Source organism: Hyperolius riggenbachi, chromosome 7 (genome assembly GCF_040937935.1).
Source record: "Hyperolius riggenbachi isolate aHypRig1 chromosome 7, aHypRig1.pri, whole genome shotgun sequence".
NCBI classification, from domain to species: Eukaryota; Metazoa; Chordata; class Amphibia; order Anura; family Hyperoliidae; genus Hyperolius; species Hyperolius riggenbachi.
The window spans coordinates 84,597,137-84,616,517 of NC_090652.1; the positions used below are offsets into that span (position 1 = coordinate 84,597,137).

Here is a 19,381-nt window from a genome sequence, read left to right on the forward strand (position 1 = left end):
GCCAGGGAGCCCCTTTAGGGAGTGAGTGAGTGCCAGGGAGCCCCTTTAGGGATTGAGTGAGTGCCAGGGAGCCCCTTTAGGGATTGAGTGAGTGCCAGGGAGCCCCTTTAGGGAGTGAGTGAGTGCCAGGGAGCACCTTTAGGAAGTGAGTGAGTGCCAGGGAGCCCCTTTAGGGAGTGAGTGAGTGCCAGGGAGCACCTTTAGGGGGTGAATGTGTGCCAGGGAGCACCTTTAGGGAGTGAGTGCCAGGGAGCACCTTTAGGGAGTAAGTGAGTGCCAGGGGGAGCCCCTTTAGGGAGTGAGTGAGTGCCAGGGGGAGCCCCTTTAGGGAGTGAGTGAGTGCCAGGGAGCCCCTTTAGGGAGTGAGTGAGTGCCAGGGAGGCCCTTTAGGGAGTGAGTGAGTGCCAGGGAGCCCCTTTAGGCAGTGAGTGAGTGCCAGGGGGAGACCCTTTAGGGAGTGAGTGAGTGCCAGGGAGCCCCTTTAGGGAGTGAGTGAGTGCCAGGGAGCCCCTTTACGGAGTGAGTGAGTGCCAGGGAGCCCCTTTAGGGAGTGAGTGAGTGCCAGGGAGCCCCTTTAGGGAGTGAGTGAGTGCCAGGGAGCCCCTTTAGGGAGTGAGTGAGTGCCAGGGAGCCCCTTTAGGGAGTGAGTGAGTGCCAGGGAGCCCCTTTAGGCAGTGAGTGAGTGCCAGGGAGCCCCTTTAGGGAGTGAGTGAGTGCCAGGGAGCCCCTTTAGGGAGTGAGTGAGTGCCAGGGGGAGCCCCTTTAGGGAGTGAGTGAGTGCCAGGGAGCCCCTTTAGGCAGTGAGTGAGTGCCAGGGAGCCCCTTTAGGGAGTGAGTGCCAGGGAGCCCCTTTAGGCAGTGAGTGAGTGCCAGGGGGAGCCCCTTTAGGGAGTGAGTGAGTGCCAGGGAGCCCCTTCAGGCAGTGAGTGAGTGCCAGGGAGCCCCTTTAGGCAGTGAGTGTGTGCCAGGGAGCCCCTTTAGGCAGTAAGTGAGTGACAGGGAGCCCCTTTAGGCAGTGAGTGAGTGCCAGGGAGCCCCTTCAGGCAGTGAGTGAGTGCCAGGGAGCCCCTTCAGGCAGTGAGTGAGTGCCAGGGAGCCCCTTCAGGCAGTGAGTGAGTGCCAGGGAGCCCCTTCAGGCAGTGAGTGAGTGCCAGGGAGCCCCTTCAGGCAGTGAGTGAGTGCCAGGGAGCCCCTTTAAGCAGTGAGTGAGTGCCAGGGAGCCCCTTTAAGCAGTGAGTGAGTGCCAGGGAGCCCCTTTAGGGAGTGAGTGAGTGAGTGCCAGGGAGCCCCTTTAGGGAGTAAGTGAGTGCCAGGAAGCCCCTTTAGGGAGTGAGTGAGTGCCAGGGAGCCCCTTTAGGGAGTGAGTGCCAGGGAGCCCCTTTAGGGAGTGAGTGAGTGACAGGGAGGCCCTTTAGGGAGTGAGTGAGTGACAGGGAGGCCCTTTAGGGAGTGAGTGAGTGAGTGCCAGGGAGCCCCTTTAGGCAGTGAGTGAGTGCCAGGGAGCCCCTTTAGGCAGTGAGTGAGTGCCAGGGAGCCCCTTTAGGGAGTGAGTGAGTGCCAGGGAGCCCCTTTAGGGAGTGAGTGAGTGCCAGGGGGAGCCCCTTTAGGGAGTGAGTGAGTGCCAGGGAGCCCCTTTAGGGAGTGAGTGAGTGCCAGGGAGCCCCTTTAGGCAGTGAGTGAGTGCCAGGGAGCCCCTTTAGGCAGTGAGTGAGTGCCAGGGAGCCCCTTTAAGCAGTGAGTGAGTGCCAGGGGGAGCCCCTTTAGGGAGTGAGTGAGTGCCAGGGAGCCCCTTTAGGCAGTGAGTGAGTGCCAGGGAGCCCCTTTAGGCAGTGAGTGAGTGCCAGGGAGCCCCTTTAGGCAGTGAGTGAGTGCCAGGGAGCCCCTTTAGGGAGTGAGTGAGTGCCAGGGAGCCCCTTTAGGGAGTGAGTGCCAGGGAGCCCCTTTAGGGAGTGAGTGAGTGCCAGGGAGCCCCTTTAGGGAGTGAATAAGTGCCAGGGAGCCCCTTTAGGGAGTGAGTGAGTGCCAGGGAGGCTCCCCCGCCGCCGCCGCTCCCACCACCCCCCTTACCTCGTAGCAGACCTCAGGATCAGCGGCGACCCGACCTGTAAGAGCGGGCGCTGGACGCACCCGCTCGATATGCGGAAGTGATGTCACTTCCGCATATCAGTGCGGGCGCTGGGTCCTAGCGCCCGCACGATTGGTCGCCGGCTCGCCGCCTGATCCTGAGGTCTGAGTGACGCGGCGGCTGGAGGGAGCCGCTGCTAGAGGGGGCGGCCGGGCGGAGATCCGTGGCACCCCAGGACAGATTGGGGGCACGTGCCCCCCCAAATTAGGGCTAGCGACGCCCCTGGCCGCAGTATTTCCACAGAGGAACGCGTGCACTCCTGTGGGGGAAGACATAGCCAGCATGTGTGCACTCTGACCCGGGCATACTGCACGCGCATGCGTAGTATGCCCGCTTGGGTACCGGAGAGCATGCACACCGGTTACGTCTTCACAGTAGGATTGCAACTATATGTACACTATTATCTCATAATGTTTCCTTCAGGTACACTTTCCTTTATTAAGACAAGTGTCACAAAGTGAATAAAGTAAATACTTAAAGAGAGGGACCATTCTTAACATCCAGGCCCCGCTCCTCTTCTGGCAAGCGCGACTGTGCTGCACCCACGCCAGCGCAGTAGCACAGAGCCGCTCGTGCACTCTCACCAGCTGCTAGAGAAGTGCTAGTTACAACAGCCTTAGCTCTTGCTCTGTCATAGTGAATGTCAGGTAACTTTAACCAAGGTTTGAACGTCATTCCAATCAGTAGCTGACAACCCCTTTTCCACGAGAAATCTTTACCTTTTCTCAACTAGATCATAATACGATGAAACCCCTCCCACAGTGTGAGGTCATGACCATGGTCTTGACAGTTTGCTGTTTGTAAACCTCATTGCATTGTGGAAAATAATGGCTTTTTCCAACTGACAGGCAAGCAGTATCTCCCTCTGTGCATAGAACTTTCAGTTACAAACATTCCACACAGATCACCTGGCAGAACTAAAGATGTCATCACCAGTGCTAAATTTCAGAGTGTAAATCGGGGAGATGAAAGATTGTACAATGGGCAAACACTGACTAAATAATGTATAAATGAATATTTGAAAGAATAAGCAATTGTATTCCTGTTATTTTCACTACAGTTCCTCTTCCAATTTCTCTGTCAAAGTAAGTTTGATTCAGAGCAAGCAATCTTGCGATGCTTACAGGCATGTATTTTAACTTCTGCCTGAAATGCAACTACTTTGGTCACCATGTGGCTCCCTTGCTCAATACAAGAGCGCGCAGTGCTGGGTGAAGGTGTTTGAAGAAGTCTTTGGCATGCTGCAGCACATAGCGGGCCAGTGGGGGAATGTAATATATATATATATAATCTAATTAGTGAAGGTCCTATCATACCTTCACATGTATTTCAGGGCTGCAGCTCCGTAGACTGTGCACTGCAGTGATGTACTGCACTCGCGCGCGCTTGACGGTAGACGTGAGCGCGCACGCACTGTACCAGGGACGCGCACCCCAAGTCTCCACTGTCTCGCGCTATTTTATCGGCGCTGGAGACTTGGAGATATTAGGAAGTAAGAGGCTGCCGACCCGGAAGATGAAGCAAAGGTCGGCAGCCATCTTGGATAGAAACCGAGTGCAATTCGGGATATATTGCAGGAACGGGGGGCGGTAGTGCAGCGACAACAAGCACAGGTGCATGTATCTACATTTTTAAACATGTATATGTAATTTTAAAAAAAATATTTCAACCTGATACCCAATGGCTTTAACAAACATACTGTCATTAAGTTACATTAGTTATGTTAATTAAAAAAAGATAGGTAATATAGGGCTTGATTCACTAACCGGCGCTAAGTGTTAGCGGCGGTGTGAAAAGCCATTTTTTTGCCCCTAGTGCGTGCAAAGCTACTTCGCGCGGCAGCCCCGCTCACTGCGCGCACAGCGGGGGAGCCCCTATATTCGTGCACGGTGCGACGATACAGTCGCACCCGCTGCCTCTTAAACGTCGCACCTGGTGCGGCGATAACGGCGCATCGGGTACCCCCGAAGTGGCGCGTTTCAGGGGCACCCGATGCGCCGTTATGAAGGGGCAGCGGGTGCGACGTTATCGTGCAGTAATATAGGCGCACCCGCACTGCACGCGCAGTGAGCGGTACTAAGACTGATGTGTGGGCGCAAACTACTTGCCGTAGTTCTGATGCTGTAAAACCGTTAAAGAAACACCAAGCCTTTTCAGTGCTGCTGAGTAGATTTTAAAGAAAACTGAACTTGCTGTGGTCAGGCGGACTATGCTGGCATCTTATGTAGTCAGGTAGACCATGCTGGGATCTCATGTGGTCAGGTGGACAATGCTGGGATCTCATGTGGTCAGGTGGACCGTGCTGGGATCTCGTGGTCAGGTGGACCATGCTGGGGTCTCATGTGGTCAGGTGGACAATGCTAAGATCTCATGTGGTCAGGTGGACCGTGCTGGGATCTCATGTGGTCAGGTGGACCGTGCTGGGATCTCATGTGGTCAGGTGGACCATGCTGGGATCTCATGTGGTCAGGTGGACAATGCTGGGATCTCATGGGGTCAGGTGGACCATGCTGGGATCTCATGTAGTAAGGTGGACAATGCTGGATTCTCATGTGGTCAGGTGGACCCTGCTGGGATCTCATGTAGTAAGGTGGTCAATGCTGGGATCTTATGTGGTCAGGTGGACCATGCTGGGATCTCATGTGGTCAGGTGGACCATGCTGGGATCTCATGTAGTAAGGTGGACAATGCGGGGATCTCATGTGGTCAGGTGGACCATGCTGGGATCTCATGTGTTTAGGTGGACCATGCTGGGATCTCATGTGGTCAGGTGGACCATGCTGGGATCTCATGTAGTAAGGTGGTCAATGCTGAGTCTTATGTGGTCAGGTGGACAATGCTGGGATCTAATGTGGTCAGGTGGACAATCCTGCTATTTAATGTGGTCCAGTAAACAATGCTGGGATCTCAAGTCCCTGAAGAAGCTGTGTTACACTGCAAACCCACATTAGGCCGAGGGTGTTTTGGGGGGGGTTGTGGTGGCTGTAGCTTGCTCAACACCGTATTTCCCATTCATTTCCCGGTAAGGCTTTTAATTTCCTGCACTCTGATTTTGACTGCACTACCAGAAACTAGTAGTATTATTTTTTGTTTAACGCCTTCTGGAACCCCCCCCTTCAGTCAGTGATCCCTCTATGGGTTACATGACAGAGACATGGCTTACTGCTAAGTAAAGAGATAAATGATGGTGTGATGTATCTGTCTTCCTCTCTCTCTCAGCCGTCAGCCATTGGCCGACACTTGAAGACCCAGAATGGACTCCTCAGCCCACCTCCAGAAGACAGCCTGAACAACAGCCAGGCCTCCCTGTACGAAATGCTACAAGGAAACAATCGCTGGTGTGGAGTCAGTATGGACCAGTCTGCCCTGCTCCCCCTGCGCTTCAAGAACATCCGGGAGAAGACAGACGGCCACTTTGTGGAAGTTATTAAAGAAGATAGGTAATGCCAGCTAAGCAGGGGGCATAAGAGTCTGTAGCCACAGCAATGTATGTACAAAAGAATTTACTGTATGTCACTGATTTTTCCACACCGGGTGTAAAGGGGGGAGGGTTGGTGGTTGGCCTTGTCAGGGGCGATATACCACGGGTAATGTGACAACCCAATATGCTGAGTGTGCTGCAGAGCATGCTTTAGCATGTATAGCTAACTGTTCTCGCTCCAGCTTGCATCCTCTAGTGATGGAGGAGATGGACTAGGCTAAAACTGACAGACACATGGGGGAAAAAGTGATTTATAGAGCATTTTATTATGGAAAAAAATGTACATTTTATACATATGCAGACACATGTATTTTCAAACTTACAATTTTTATTATAATGGTCCTTTGAAATGTAAAGGTAGCCATCCATCTGGCCATGATGGGCAGATTCGACCAAGAGACAAATCTCTCTCTGATCGAATCTGATTAGAGAGAGATCTGCCGGCTGCCCATACAGCACAGTGATATTGTATTGGGGGAGTAAAAACAAACAAAATCCCTGTAGGTGCACCACAATCACCACCACAAGTACTATTATATACTCAGGGATATACTATATACCTGAGTATATATAATACTATATCCCTGAGTATATAATAGTACTCAGGAAACCAAAAATTGCAAAATATACTTTTTCTTTTAATATTCCAAAAAAATGCAGAAATTTGTATACAAAATCTTCAATCACGTGGTAAAGTGCATATAATTGATAGAGAAGGCAACATCGATTTGTGTCGGGTCAACGAACCTTCTTCAGGCCTTAGGTGTTCTTTTCTCAAAGGTTGTGATCTTGTCATTATAACCTTATTGTATTGTGGTATTTAACTGCAAATTTTTATTGTATTGTATTTGACACTTTTTAGATATTCATTGTATGTATGAAGGCCTAGAGAAGGTTTGTTGACCCAAAACAAATCAATGTTGTTGCCTTCTCTATCAATTATAGGCACTTTACCTCATGATTGAAGTTTTTGTAAATGCCTGTGTATATAATAGCCCAAACACCACAGGGCGATTCCTGATCAATTTCAGCATGAAATCTCTCGGGAATTGGCCGAGTCCTGTGCATCCAATGCCTTGCCGCTGTTCCCCCAGTGTGTAGATGTACATGTGTGCATTTATACATTACCTTCCCTGTGTCGCGGTGCCTCTCTGTCTTCCGAATCCGTCGTTCTACCAACAGCCCTATGCACATACCGGTATATAGGGCTAGTGGAATAGACAGATAATGTATAAACGCACACATACATGCACACTGGGGGAACAGCAGTGGGGGTTTCGTTGTGCTCATTCCAATATCGCTCGCCCGTTACTGCCACGCAATCAATCAAGCAAGTTGGCCCTACATCTCCACATCTTGGTCGCATAATTGATCGTGCATGCACTTGGCAGCACCTATTTTCTTCTGAGTTCATTATACTGTAATAATTGAATTCAATGGTTGATCGTCCGCCAAGTCGCCTGATGTATGGTATGTATTAGTGCACTGAAATATTTCAGTGTTCTTCAGATATTGTCTAAATCAATAATGCTATATCATTGCATTATTTTAACAAATTTTCATCGTACAGCCATGTCAACCAAACCATATGTTCTGTGCGCACTGCTAACAATCATGTAGACAAGACTTCTGACAGTGGAAACCATCATTTGTGATTGATTTTAGCCATCCAAAGCCTTACAGAAATTCGAAATCGTCTGTTCCTGTGAAGGAATGGTTGACAAGCAATAGAACTTGTCATGAACTGCTGGCTGAAGCAATCATGTGTGGCTGGCTAAAGTATAAACTCTGTACCGGGCTTTACTCTTTACTTACAGTCTATTGATAAAATATTGATATTAAAGTTGCTGTTGTGTGTGCTGATCCCTGTAATGTAAGCAATGGCATTAAGAAGCCTGTATTTCAAAACGTAATTAAAATAAATAACACAAGTACATTGCATTCTTGATCAGAGACTCATTTTAAATTGTTTTGGCCGAGAAGTACACTAACTCCTTAAATGGTCATTTCGTTCTTAGATCTTTTCACATTTGTAGCAAACAGATCTGCTGGCACAGAGGTGATAAACACAACAGGATGGGGAACAGAATACAAAAATAGATCACATGACAGCGACCAGCTATTTAGAGACAGGGCTGTTTCTGGCCATGTTTTGCTGTTCCAGGCAAAGTAATATTAGTATTTGCTCCTCCTCATCTTGTGAATAGGGAGATCATAGCCTACATTAATAGGTTTGGCAGTCACTTATAGAAAATGGATTGGTTATATACAGAATAATGTTGTTTCTCCAAATAAGTCTTAGTAGTAAACTGGTAATGAGGGGGGGGGGGAATAAGGTACATACTTATGTCAGTAGGGGAAGCCTCTTCCCTAATCCTCCACAGCACCTCCGTCGCCGGGCCTTTTGCAGCGGCGCTCTCCTCTGTGCTGTGCAAGCAGCAGTGGGTTTGCACCATGCAGTAGCATGAAGCCGCATGTGCACTGAGAAAAACGCCTTGCACAAGTGGCGCAAAGAACCACTGCTCAGTATGGCCACGCTTGTACACAGAGGTGAACGCGACCAAAAGCAGTCTTTGACCTTATCTGAGAACTACATCTCCTGCTCAGGGGCATAGAAATGTGTCTCTGTGTTGTGTATAGATCATTTTGGTGAGGTAAGTAGAGATAAAGTTATTGGCAAATTAATGGGAGGAGCGCGATGTGAAAATTGCTATGCTTTTGAAGGGGAAAAAAATCTATGGTTGGGAAATGGTTAATGTCAAAGATTGTTTAGAAAGTCCCAGCACAGAAGGGGGCGTGTCCTATAAGGATACACAAATTATGACTATACCAGAAACACCTTACTAGCCCAAACTTGCTGAACCCACATTAGACATCTTACTAACAATAATAAGGAGCGTGTAGTCGTGTATTACTGTCGCAACAATCACCCAAGTCTAAATCAACTACAGCTTAATCAGCACACTTACAATACTTACCATATATTGGTTAGGTGTCACCCCAGCCATCAGCATGGTTTGCCTATGTCCAAAAACGGCCATGCTCACAAATTTGTCACCTGCTCCATTGATTACATGCATTGCTTTTCCATGTATGCACCATGCAGATTGACTTGATATCTCTAGTTGGTATGAATTAATGGAAAACATATGTTGTGGCAGATTATATGGGTCTAGTCACAGAGCTAGGGTGTATATGATGTAATGGGCAGTTCTATATGCAAATACGGAGAGTATACTGTAGAAGGCTTTAAGGAGGAACTCCAACCAAGAATTGAACTTTATCCCAATCAGTAGCTGATACCCCCTTTTACATGCGAAATCTATTCCTTTTCACAAACAGACCATCAGGGGACGCTGTATGACTGATATTGTGGTGAAACCCCTCCCACAAGAAACTCTGAGGACCGTGGTACTCCTGGCAGTTTCCTGTCTGTGAACCTTGTTGCATTGTGGCAAATAGCTGTTTACAGCTGTTTCCAACTGCCAAAAAAGCATGCAGCAGCTACATCACCTGCCAATGGTAAAAATGTCACCAGGTAATAAACGTCAGAATGTAAATCAGGGATTTAAAAGATTTTACAATGGGCAAACACTGACTAAATCATTTATACATAATTATTGTAAAAATGAAGCACTTTTTTATTACATTATTTTCACTGGAGTTCCTCTTTAAGTAAGAGCTAATCTAATGAGACCTTTATATGACCTCGGCAGATATTAGAACTTCTCACAATTATCTGTTTTTCTTATCCAGCCTGATGAAGGATTACTTCTTCAAGCCTCCAATAAACCGCTTCAGCCTGAACTTCCAAAACAAGGAGCTAGAGATGTCATATCGAGCCAGCTACCAAGAGGAGGTAATCTGTCGCAGTGTCACATATTTATTGTGTAGGCCTTCAGGCCAATCCTTGAAAGCCCCTTTTCACACCGGTACTCTGGGATTCCTCTCCTTTTAGACCACCGTCATTCTCCACATTATCCATGAAAAGTACCTCAAAGAAATAGCCTGCATAGCGCGAACGCTAGCGATTGCTAGTGGAAAAGGGCCCTTAATGTTAATTGGCCTCTTCCCCTCATTTCTCTACCACCGCAGCCCTCCTGGTTCCAAGATCCAATTTGCTCTTGGGAACACCTCTCCCACAATTGCACAAAGAATGCAGAAAAAGCATTTTTAAGATGGTGATAGCCTGTATTTGATACAGAAGCCCACTTGTCAGAAATGTTCAATGGGAGTGAGGTTTAGCTAGGTAGTACTGTTTTTCTTTCTGTCTATAATGCTGTGAGTGCAATATAGTCAAAGCATTATTATTTTAATTATTTTTTTGCTGTATAATGAGGAAATATTTCACTATAAAAAAGAAAAGGGTTATTTATGTTTTTCATTGTATGGTTATGTCATGTTTTCCATGTGGGGCCAGCATGATTGCTCTGAGGTGTAGATGATGAACGATACACATTTCTGAATATACTCTTAATAATAGTAATGTTTCCCGCTCTCTCTGCAGGTGATACGGATGGCTCCAGTGAAAACGTTTGCCAGCGCCACCTTCAGTTCCCTGCTGGATGTCCTCCTCTGCTTCTTCATCTTCTTCCTTCTCTCCATTGCCTGTTTTCTGAAGCCAGGCAATGTTCCTGCACCTCCACCAACACCCGTTCTCATTGTCCTTGGTGTGTGTGGTACTCTGGGATTCCTCTCCTTACTTGTCTCTATCAGGTGAGTGCAGGAGACAGGGAGGGTTCCTAGATGTTAGAGGGGGCCCCACAAGGGGTGCCTAGGGTGAAATGGACTGGTGACTTCACACCAGGCTCAGATTTACATCACAGGAACCTAAAGGTACAGATGTTCTGGCGCTCTAGAGTTCACCCTCCACGAACCCACAAACCTCTGCTCTACTACCATGTCACAAGTGTGCTGGCTGGCTCAGCTGTCACCATTCCCTTGCACGGCATAGTTATCCACAGGTGCCCCTTAGTATTATGTAGCCAGAGGTGCCCCCAAGTATTATGTAGCTAGAGTTGCCCCTGGCTAAAGGTAGATCTCGTAAGTAGAATGCCAAGTCAGGTGAGTAACCTCTAATTTACGCTCCGCTTAGGACCGTGCATTGGGAGAGAGGGTGGTAGACACTCAGGGAGGGGAGTTAGCCGCCTCTCCATCATTAGCTGCCTGTAGGCATGAGCCTACAGTGCCTTATGGTAAATCCGTCCCTGCTTCACACTGGACATTGTGATGGCTGAAGAGAATACCGTGAATAGAAGTCAATATTTCCAACAAATCTGATAATTTTGGAATGACCGGGTACTCTGATAAATGCTTCTTGAGTGAGCAGCAGAAAAAGCAGCTGGGTATTCATGACCACATAGCACTGTACTGATCAAGTGGGGCAAAGTGGAACATCAATCTCTGCACTCCCTATCCTCCCTGTGCACATCATTATGTGAACTTCAGCTCGTACAGGAGCTCAGTCAAGTCAAGAGCCAATTTTCACCTTAAAGCGGTATCGTCACCATAAAAATCAAATTTCAACAGCAACTGGTCTGAGTGTATTAAGTGATAAAGATGCTAATCCTGCATTCAAAACTTTCAAAACATTTTCTGCTGTTATGATTTGGAGTATCATATACCTTAGGAGCACAGGCTCTTTAGTAGTCTGTGCCAAAGAATTGCATGCTGGGGGTTCTTTTTATCTATAATATATTCCTCCTCTTCCCTTTATTTCCCTGCTTGCTGCTTATCTGAAACCTGATCCCCTACTCACTTGTGTTTACAAGCAAGGCTGAGGTGACTCAGCTATTGGAGAAGACAATAAAAAAAGTAAAGGGCAGAAATGACATCACAAGTTAGTCTTAACTGTGGGCAAAAGACATGGCCCCCACCAGGAACAGAATTCTCGTCATTTACTATATAACATTCACTGAAATCAAAACGTGGACAGTATAATACATGTGTTATGTAAGTAGATCAAGTATTTATCTACTTATATATGTGTATTTTTCCCCTGGAATAGTATGGCTGATCCTACTGCTTTAAACTACAGCAGTGACATACCACTAATGGTCAATCGATCCGATTAATGCGATTGGTCAGATCAATCAAGTCCTCTAACGAGAAGAGAACATGTACCATATCCGATGCATGGAAAGATTGGATTGGTTATGTGTTCCCTTTAGTAGACCTGTTTGATTATTTCCAACAGATAGCATTTATCGGATTGGCTAGGTGATTGTTAAGGAAATTGGACCATTACTGGCCACCTTGATGCCTCCAAACAATCTTACCCATGCAAATTTTAAATGTAAGAACTGTGGATTAGCAATAAAAATTTTATCAAACGCGGAAGCTGATAGATTGAATCAAATTGATTATTGTTAATGCAAGCAAAAGAACGCTTTACATACTTTTTGACATTTAAAATCAATCATTTTCATTCAAAAGACAACTGTAGTGAGAGGGATATGGGGCTACCATATTTATTTCCTTTTAAGCGATACCAGTTGCCTGGCTATCCTGCTGATCCTTTGCCGCTAATACTTTTAGCCATAGACTCTGAACAAGCATGCAGCAGATCAGGTGTTTCTGACAAGATTAGCTACATGCTTGTTTCTGGTGTATTTCAAACATAACTGCAGCCCAATAGATCAGCAGGGCTGCCAGGCAACTGGTATTGTTTAAAAGGAAATAAGTATGGCAGCCTCCATATATACCTCTCACTTCAGTCATCCTTTGAAGAGGAACTCCAGTGAAAATAACAATAATTATATATAAATGATTTAAGTCAGTGTTTGCCCATTGTAAATTCTTTTAAATCCTTGATCTACATTCTGACATTTATCACATGGTGAAATTTTTACTGCTGGCAGGTGATGTAGCTGCTGCTTGCTGTTTTGGCAGTTGGAAACATCTGTAAACAGCTATTTCCCACAATGCAACAAGGTTCACAGACAGGAAACTGCCAGGAGTACCATGGTCCTCAGAGTTTCTTGTGGGAGGGGTTTCACCACAATATCAGCCATACAGACCCCCCCTGATGATCCGTTTGTGAAAAGGAATAGATTTCTCATGTAAAAGGGGGTATCAGCTACTGATTGGGATGAAGTTCAATTCTTGGTCATGGTTTCTCTTTAAGATGATGCATTGAAATCTGTGTGATGCCAGCAAAACAATTTCATAATATGGGGGTCATATGGAGTTCAGACTGGTATTATGTTAGAACCCAGAGGAGCCTATAGCTATAGCCCTGATGGGAAGTATATTCTGCCATTGCCATGTTCCTTTCTGTCCCCTGCAGGATGGCCTTCTATCTGGAGGACACGTTCCTGTGCACCAAGCGTCTCCTGGAAGTGATCTCTGGGTGGCTTCCTCGTCACATTGTTGGCACCGTCCTCGTTTCTGTGCCAGCGGCTGTCGTCTTCTCCTGCCTAACTTCTGAATTCTACACCAACATCCATGTACGGGTGACGCTGTGACGGGAGGGAGTGGTTGGTTAAGGGAAACTTTGGGGGGGGGGGGGGGGGCCTTTGTATAAGGACATGGTGTTTTGCCACTTTACGGGGTAGATTTACTAAACTTGCGGTACACAAAATTACGTGTGTAAAGTCTTGTACACGATGAGAAGATTGTAATGCATTGCATGTAATGCTCTACTCACATGCAGTAAGGCTTTACACACATTATTCTGCTTACCGCAGTCATGTGAATACTGAATACCCCCCTATAACTCGTACCTCAGTACAAAAAGTAACGTCAGCCCATTTATTATATGCTGATCTTTGCATATGTGGAGCAGAGGTCAGTGGGGGTGGGTAGTGATGCCATCATGCTTATCACTGTCCCCCCCCCCCCCCCCCCATTGACTTGTGCCAGTCACATAAGTATGGGAACATCATGTGACCTGACTGTCTAATGAGAACATCATGTGACCTGACTGTCTAATGTATATATGCACATGCTTTGTTTAGAGGGCTGGTGTTTTACTTTTAGGATATGATAATCGGTGATGTACACATCTTTTTGCAGTTGAGGCCAGTTTTACATTTTATTATTATTTTTATTGTTTTGCGTTTTGTTGCGATGAAAGGCTCCTGCACATTACAACGCAACAAACCTAACTCATAGGACCCTGCGGCAGAGTGCGCCACCAAGGTCATATGTATAACGCCGCCCCCTGCTCAGTGACTTACTCCTAGATGGGCAGGAAGTACGTCACTGGGATTCCCATCGGGTGTGTGCTGCGACGTACCGCGCTTTCTCGTTTACACTACGTCTGTCGCCCATAGGCTTCCATTACGCCAATGCGGTGTGTGCGTTAAGCGCACTGCTTGCGCTTAAAGAGACAGGCTATATTATACAAAATCATAGAAAACACTTCAGGTTGTAGGCCTCATTCATGCCATTAGGCGCCAAAGTTCCTAAGTCATATATCCATTTGCTTTCTCTGCGTAACAGGGAGGCTTGGGGGTCCACTCCCTCCTGCAAGAACACCTTCTCCAGTATACACCACCTCAATATAGCCTGTCTCTTTAAGTATTGTGCCCGCCCCTACGGGGGTGTGTTTTAAATTTGAATCTGCTTCTATATATATGGATGCTGCACAAATAGTTTGTAAGCACTTGATAAAGACCTGTTGGTCGAAACGTCGTGCTGTTTTGCACTGTGGTACATAAAATAAAATTGGCCAATCAGGCCTAAAATCCAGGTCGAGACCCAGTCGTGAATTTTGTTTGGGGATGTCTGATCGCCCTGCCTCACTGCTGATCTGTGCTGGGGGCTGGAGAGCCCACACAGCACAGATCAGACAGAAATCCCCTGGTCGTCAAGTGGTTAAAGGACAATCTAGGGAGAGGTATGTGGAGACTGCCATATGGGGGGGTGGGGGTCAAGAATGATTGCTTTGTGCAGTTTTTGTGTTTGTGTTTGGCTTTCTGCTTTTCCCCAGCTCTCCAGTATGTAGAATTTTTGTTTTTGATACAAAATTGATGTCAGCCACAATTGAAAAATGAAACAACATAGGTGATGCAGGCTCCGCTTCAGTGAATGTCCCCTTTTCTGTGCTGTGCTGCCCTCTGGTGGTGACTTTCTTGTCTTTGATTTTTGCAGTACACAATGTTCCTGTCTTCAGCTCTGCTGATCCCCATAGTCCAGTACTGTAACTTCTGCCAGCTGAGCTCCTGGCTGAGATCCACCCTGGCCACCCTGGCTGGTGCTGCTCTGCTGATTCTGGTGTATGCGCCGCTCTTCCCACTTGAGTAAGTGAGGGTAGATGAGTGTGGGGCGGGTGGGACAACACTGTTATTCCTGGCTACATGACTCACCTCTCTTATGTTTCATTTCAGACTCACTGTGACACTGGATTCCAATAGTACTACAAACTACAGGTAACATATTACACAATTAAAGGAAAATGACTTTGAAAAGCATTAAAGAGGAAAAAAAACCCTGGGAGAGAATAACCTCAGGAGGGGGAACCCTCTGGATCCTAACGAGGCTTCCCCCATCCTCCCAAGCCTCAGGGATCCTGCGATCTCTCAGGGATCCCCCCCCCCCCCCCCCCTCCTCCTCCCAAAACCACAGCAGCCGCATTATTTACCTTCCCCGGCTCCAGCGCCAACAGAGTTGCAGCGTTCTGATTTAGCTCAGGTGGAAATAGCCGATCCTGATCTGGTCCACTCTACTGCGATTTTGCGAGCCGGGTTCTGCTCTACTGCACAATAGAGCAGACCAGATCAGGCTCAGCTATTTCTTCCTAAGCCCGACCTGGATAGCGATAGGTAAATATTTATTCGTCAGTGTTCGGGGCTTCCAGCGCTGTATCCCGGAGGCTTAGGAGGACAGAGGAAGCCTCATTAGGAAGGGGGGGTTGCAAGTTTTCTTTAAAGAAAATCTGTATTAAGAAAAAACGCCCCTGGGGGTACTCTCCTCCGGAGGGAGAAGCCTCTGGACCCTATCAAGGTCTCCCCGCCCTCTTCTTTCCCACGGCAGCGGCGATACAGCTCCACGAACGGCGGGATGTAAATATTTACCTTCCTGGCTCCAGCACAGGCACAGTAGTGGCTCTCAGCTCCGAAATAGGCGGAAATAGCTAATCCCAGTCGGGTCCGCTCTACTGCGCAGGCGCAAGTCGCCTGCGCAGTAGAATGGACTTGAATGGGATCGGCTATTTCTATCTATTTCCGAGCGGAGAGCCGCAACAGCGCCACCCGCTGGAGCCAGGGAAGGTAAATATTGAACAGCCTTCCGAGAGGCAGACAGAGACCACCATGGGACGGAGGAGGACGGGGGAAGCCTTGATAGGATCCAGAGGCTTCCCCCTCCCAAGGTGAGTACCCCCAGGGGCATATTTTTTTTTTTAATACAGAGTCTCTTTAAAAGTAGAAATGCCAGCACTAACAAGTGATGTGAAGAATTCCAAGCTCATGAATAGCCATGAGTATAAAATTAGAACATGGATATTTCAACCGACTAGAAATTGTGGCAGTGAAGCGCAGCAATGCATGATGTCCTTGTGCAGCTTGCATCCCTGGTGAGCGGGACAGAAGAGCTAGGAGGATTGTGACGAGAGCAGGAGAGAAATACTTGGGTATATCTGAAGATGCCTTAGTAAATCAGGCTCTAGCTCTGATTCAGTGGCCTTTTTAGTAATGGTAATGTCTAGGAGAACTCATGGAGAAGCACGTGATCAGTTTGGTCAGGTGATAGATATATAAGTCTTTGATTCGCTAGTCGTGATCATGTGCTAAAGCAGGATGTGATCACAGCAAATCAGGGCTTAGCAAATCTATCAGCTGATCAAACAAAGCACATGCTTCTCCATGAGTTCTCCTAGACATGACCATCACTAGACCTTTTCTTCTAAAGCTCTGTACACTGACTAGATGAAACCGAGGCAGCTGATAATGACCGCCTATGCCAAGAATCTAGCATGTGCACAATGGCCTGATGCCTCCCGATGGCTCCGCCAGTAATCAGATCAATTGGCAGAGAGCTGGCCAATCGCATTTTCCCCAATCACACCCCCTGCTATGACATGTTCATTGCGCATCCCTCCACCGTCGACCCTCCTCCACCCACATAGAAACAGAACGTGTCGCCGAGACAGGAACAAAGGGTGCCACGGTAATGTGAATTAAGGCTTTAGTGGAGGTTAGTGAGTAATTTAGGTGCCGGCAGAAAATGGAGCCCAAACGACAATAAAAACAGTGCAATTTGTCCGACAGCAATAGCTGAAAGCCGACTTACATCTTACCCCCACTGTACGGCACCTTAGAGGGGGAATAGTAATTAACGCTGCCAGGAAATTAACCACAGCAGAGTATGACTTTTTTTTTGGCTTCACCATGCGACAAAATTTCCCTGCGCCCTTTTTATATGTATGCTGTGTCATTAGCCTGCAGCCTGTACAATTTTGATTCACAATTATTTTACCACTTCCATGTTGTATGAGAGCTTACCTACACAATGGGCTTGATTCACTAAAACAAATAGCATGCCTTATCAAAGTTAGCACGCCTTATCAAAGGTAACACACCTTATCAGAGTAGCATAGAGAGCGCTACGAACCCGCAGGTGCTCAGGGTAGGATAAGTGGAGCTCTCGTCATTGCCAAATAGCAGGCATAAGTTCGCTATGCTACTCTGATAAGGTGTGCTATTTGTCTTGGTGAATCAAGCCCATTATGTTCATGGTATTCAAAATCTGTTGGCCCCCATACTACATGGAGGTGGTAAAACTGGCCAATCACAATTAATGGTGTGTAGCAGGCTATAGTATTATTCCTTGGTGTTGCTATCTTAACTGCACAATATGTCTTCAGGACCTAGCAAGTAGAAAAGTACAAAAAAGTAGTTACTGTATATACTCGAGTATAATTCTAGAAATGTAGGTCTGATTCACTTCAAAAAAGTATGGGTGTCGACTTATACGCGAATCACAGGAAACACTGAGCACACTAAGTAATGTGTGTGCTAAAAGTGACATTCCCGTTTGCAGCAATGTACCCTGTGGTAAGTGATACTTTGAGGAAAGGAGATACCAAGAAAACACAGGCCTGAAAGTCCTGGCCACAACAATTAACAAGGAAAGTGGCAGGGGGGAAATCCTGGGCTGCATAAAGGGGAGTAAATAATTGCAGAACTTGCGGGCCTGGAGGAGGTATTGGCTACACTGAAGGGACAGGAGGGGTTAATGGCTGCAATACTGTATGCACTGCAGTCATTAACTACTCCTGAGCCCCAAGTGCAGCTATTAACTTTGCTGGGTAGACTTATACTTGAATCAATAGAAAATTCCAGCTTAAAAGGGTTGAATAATGGAGTCGACTTATACACGAGGTCGACTTGTATTTGAGTATATACGGTATATACATTTATATTCAAGTTAAGTATATATGGGACAACTTATTTTCAGTAATTGTTTTGATGGTGCCTAAAGAGGTGTTTTATTCAGGGGCGCCTCTGCTGCTGGCGGCGGCCGTGCGGGCACCAGGCGGAGCGGCGGGGAGAGAGACTTTCCCACTTACCTTCCTCGATCCTGCCAGCTTCTATCGACTTCTTGTTCTGGCGTCTGTTGCTATGGTAACAGCGCCCCCTGTGATGACGTAACCGCATGTCATCACAGGGGGAGCTTTTACCGATGCGATGCGCGCCGAGAGAGGCTGGAGATAGAAGCTGTGTGCAGGATCCAGGCAGGTAAGTGGAAACTTCACTCTGCCCGCTCCCCCCTGCCGCTGCGCACATACTGGGGGCAATATTCCTATCTAACCTATACTGCGGACATATTTCTATCTAACCTATACTGGGGGCATATACCTATCTAAGCTATACTGGAGGCATATACCTATGTAACCTATACTGGGGGCATATACCTATGTAACCTATACTGGGGGCATATACCTATGTAACCTATACTGCGGACATATACCTATCTAACCTATACTGGAGGCATATAATTATGTAACCTATACTGCGGACATATACCTATCTAACCTATACTGGAGGCATATACCTATCTAACCTATACTGGGGGCATATACCTATCTAAGCTATACTGGAGGCATATACCTATGTAACCTATACTGGGGGCATATACCTATGTAACCTATACTGGGGGCATATACCTATGTTACCTATACTGGGGGCTTATACCTATGTAACCTATACTGGGGGCATATACCTATGTAACCTATACTGGGGGCATATACCTATGTAACCTATACTGGGGGCATATACCTATGTAACCTATACTGGGGGCATATACCTATGTAACCTATACTGGGGGCATATACCTATGTAACCTATACTGGGGGCATATACCTATGTAACCTATACTGGGGGCATATACCTATGTAACCTATGCTGGGGACATATACCTATCTAACCTATACTGGGGACATATACCTATCTATGCTATACTGGGGACAAATACCTATCTAACCTATACTGGGGGCATATACCTATCTAACCTATAGTGGGGGCATATACCTATCTAACCTATACTGGGGCAAATATACTGGCTGCCTATATTGGAGGCACCTACCTATCTAACCTATATGGGGACACCAACCTATCTAACCTATACTGGGGGCAACTATATGGGCTACCTATACTGGGGTGGGACCTATAGCTGGCTACCTATACTGCGGGCACCTATACCTGTCTCCATGTTGGAGAAGCATTTTACGCCTCGCCCTGGGTGCAATTTAGCCTAGAAACTGTTAGTATTTTCTTGTGAGAAAACTCAGGAGAAAAGTTAATCGAATCTGGGCCTCTTTGTGTTATATC

At 46.9% G+C, this 19,381-nt stretch overlaps 1 protein-coding gene across 1 annotated transcript in view; it reads left to right on the forward strand.

Moving 5' to 3' along the window:
* The window catches only part of ADCY9 (adenylate cyclase 9), a 187,863-nt gene that overhangs the window by 157,118 nt on the left and 11,364 nt on the right, over positions 1-19,381 (forward strand). Inside the window, exons 4-9 of the mRNA XM_068244188.1 lie at positions 5,345-5,565; positions 9,363-9,465; positions 10,114-10,322; positions 12,895-13,054; positions 14,703-14,851; positions 14,939-14,980. Coding sequence (XP_068100289.1) covers positions 5,345-5,565; positions 9,363-9,465; positions 10,114-10,322; positions 12,895-13,054; positions 14,703-14,851; positions 14,939-14,980 — 884 coding nt within the window. The remainder of the gene's footprint in view (positions 1-5,344; positions 5,566-9,362; positions 9,466-10,113; positions 10,323-12,894; positions 13,055-14,702; positions 14,852-14,938; positions 14,981-19,381) is intronic.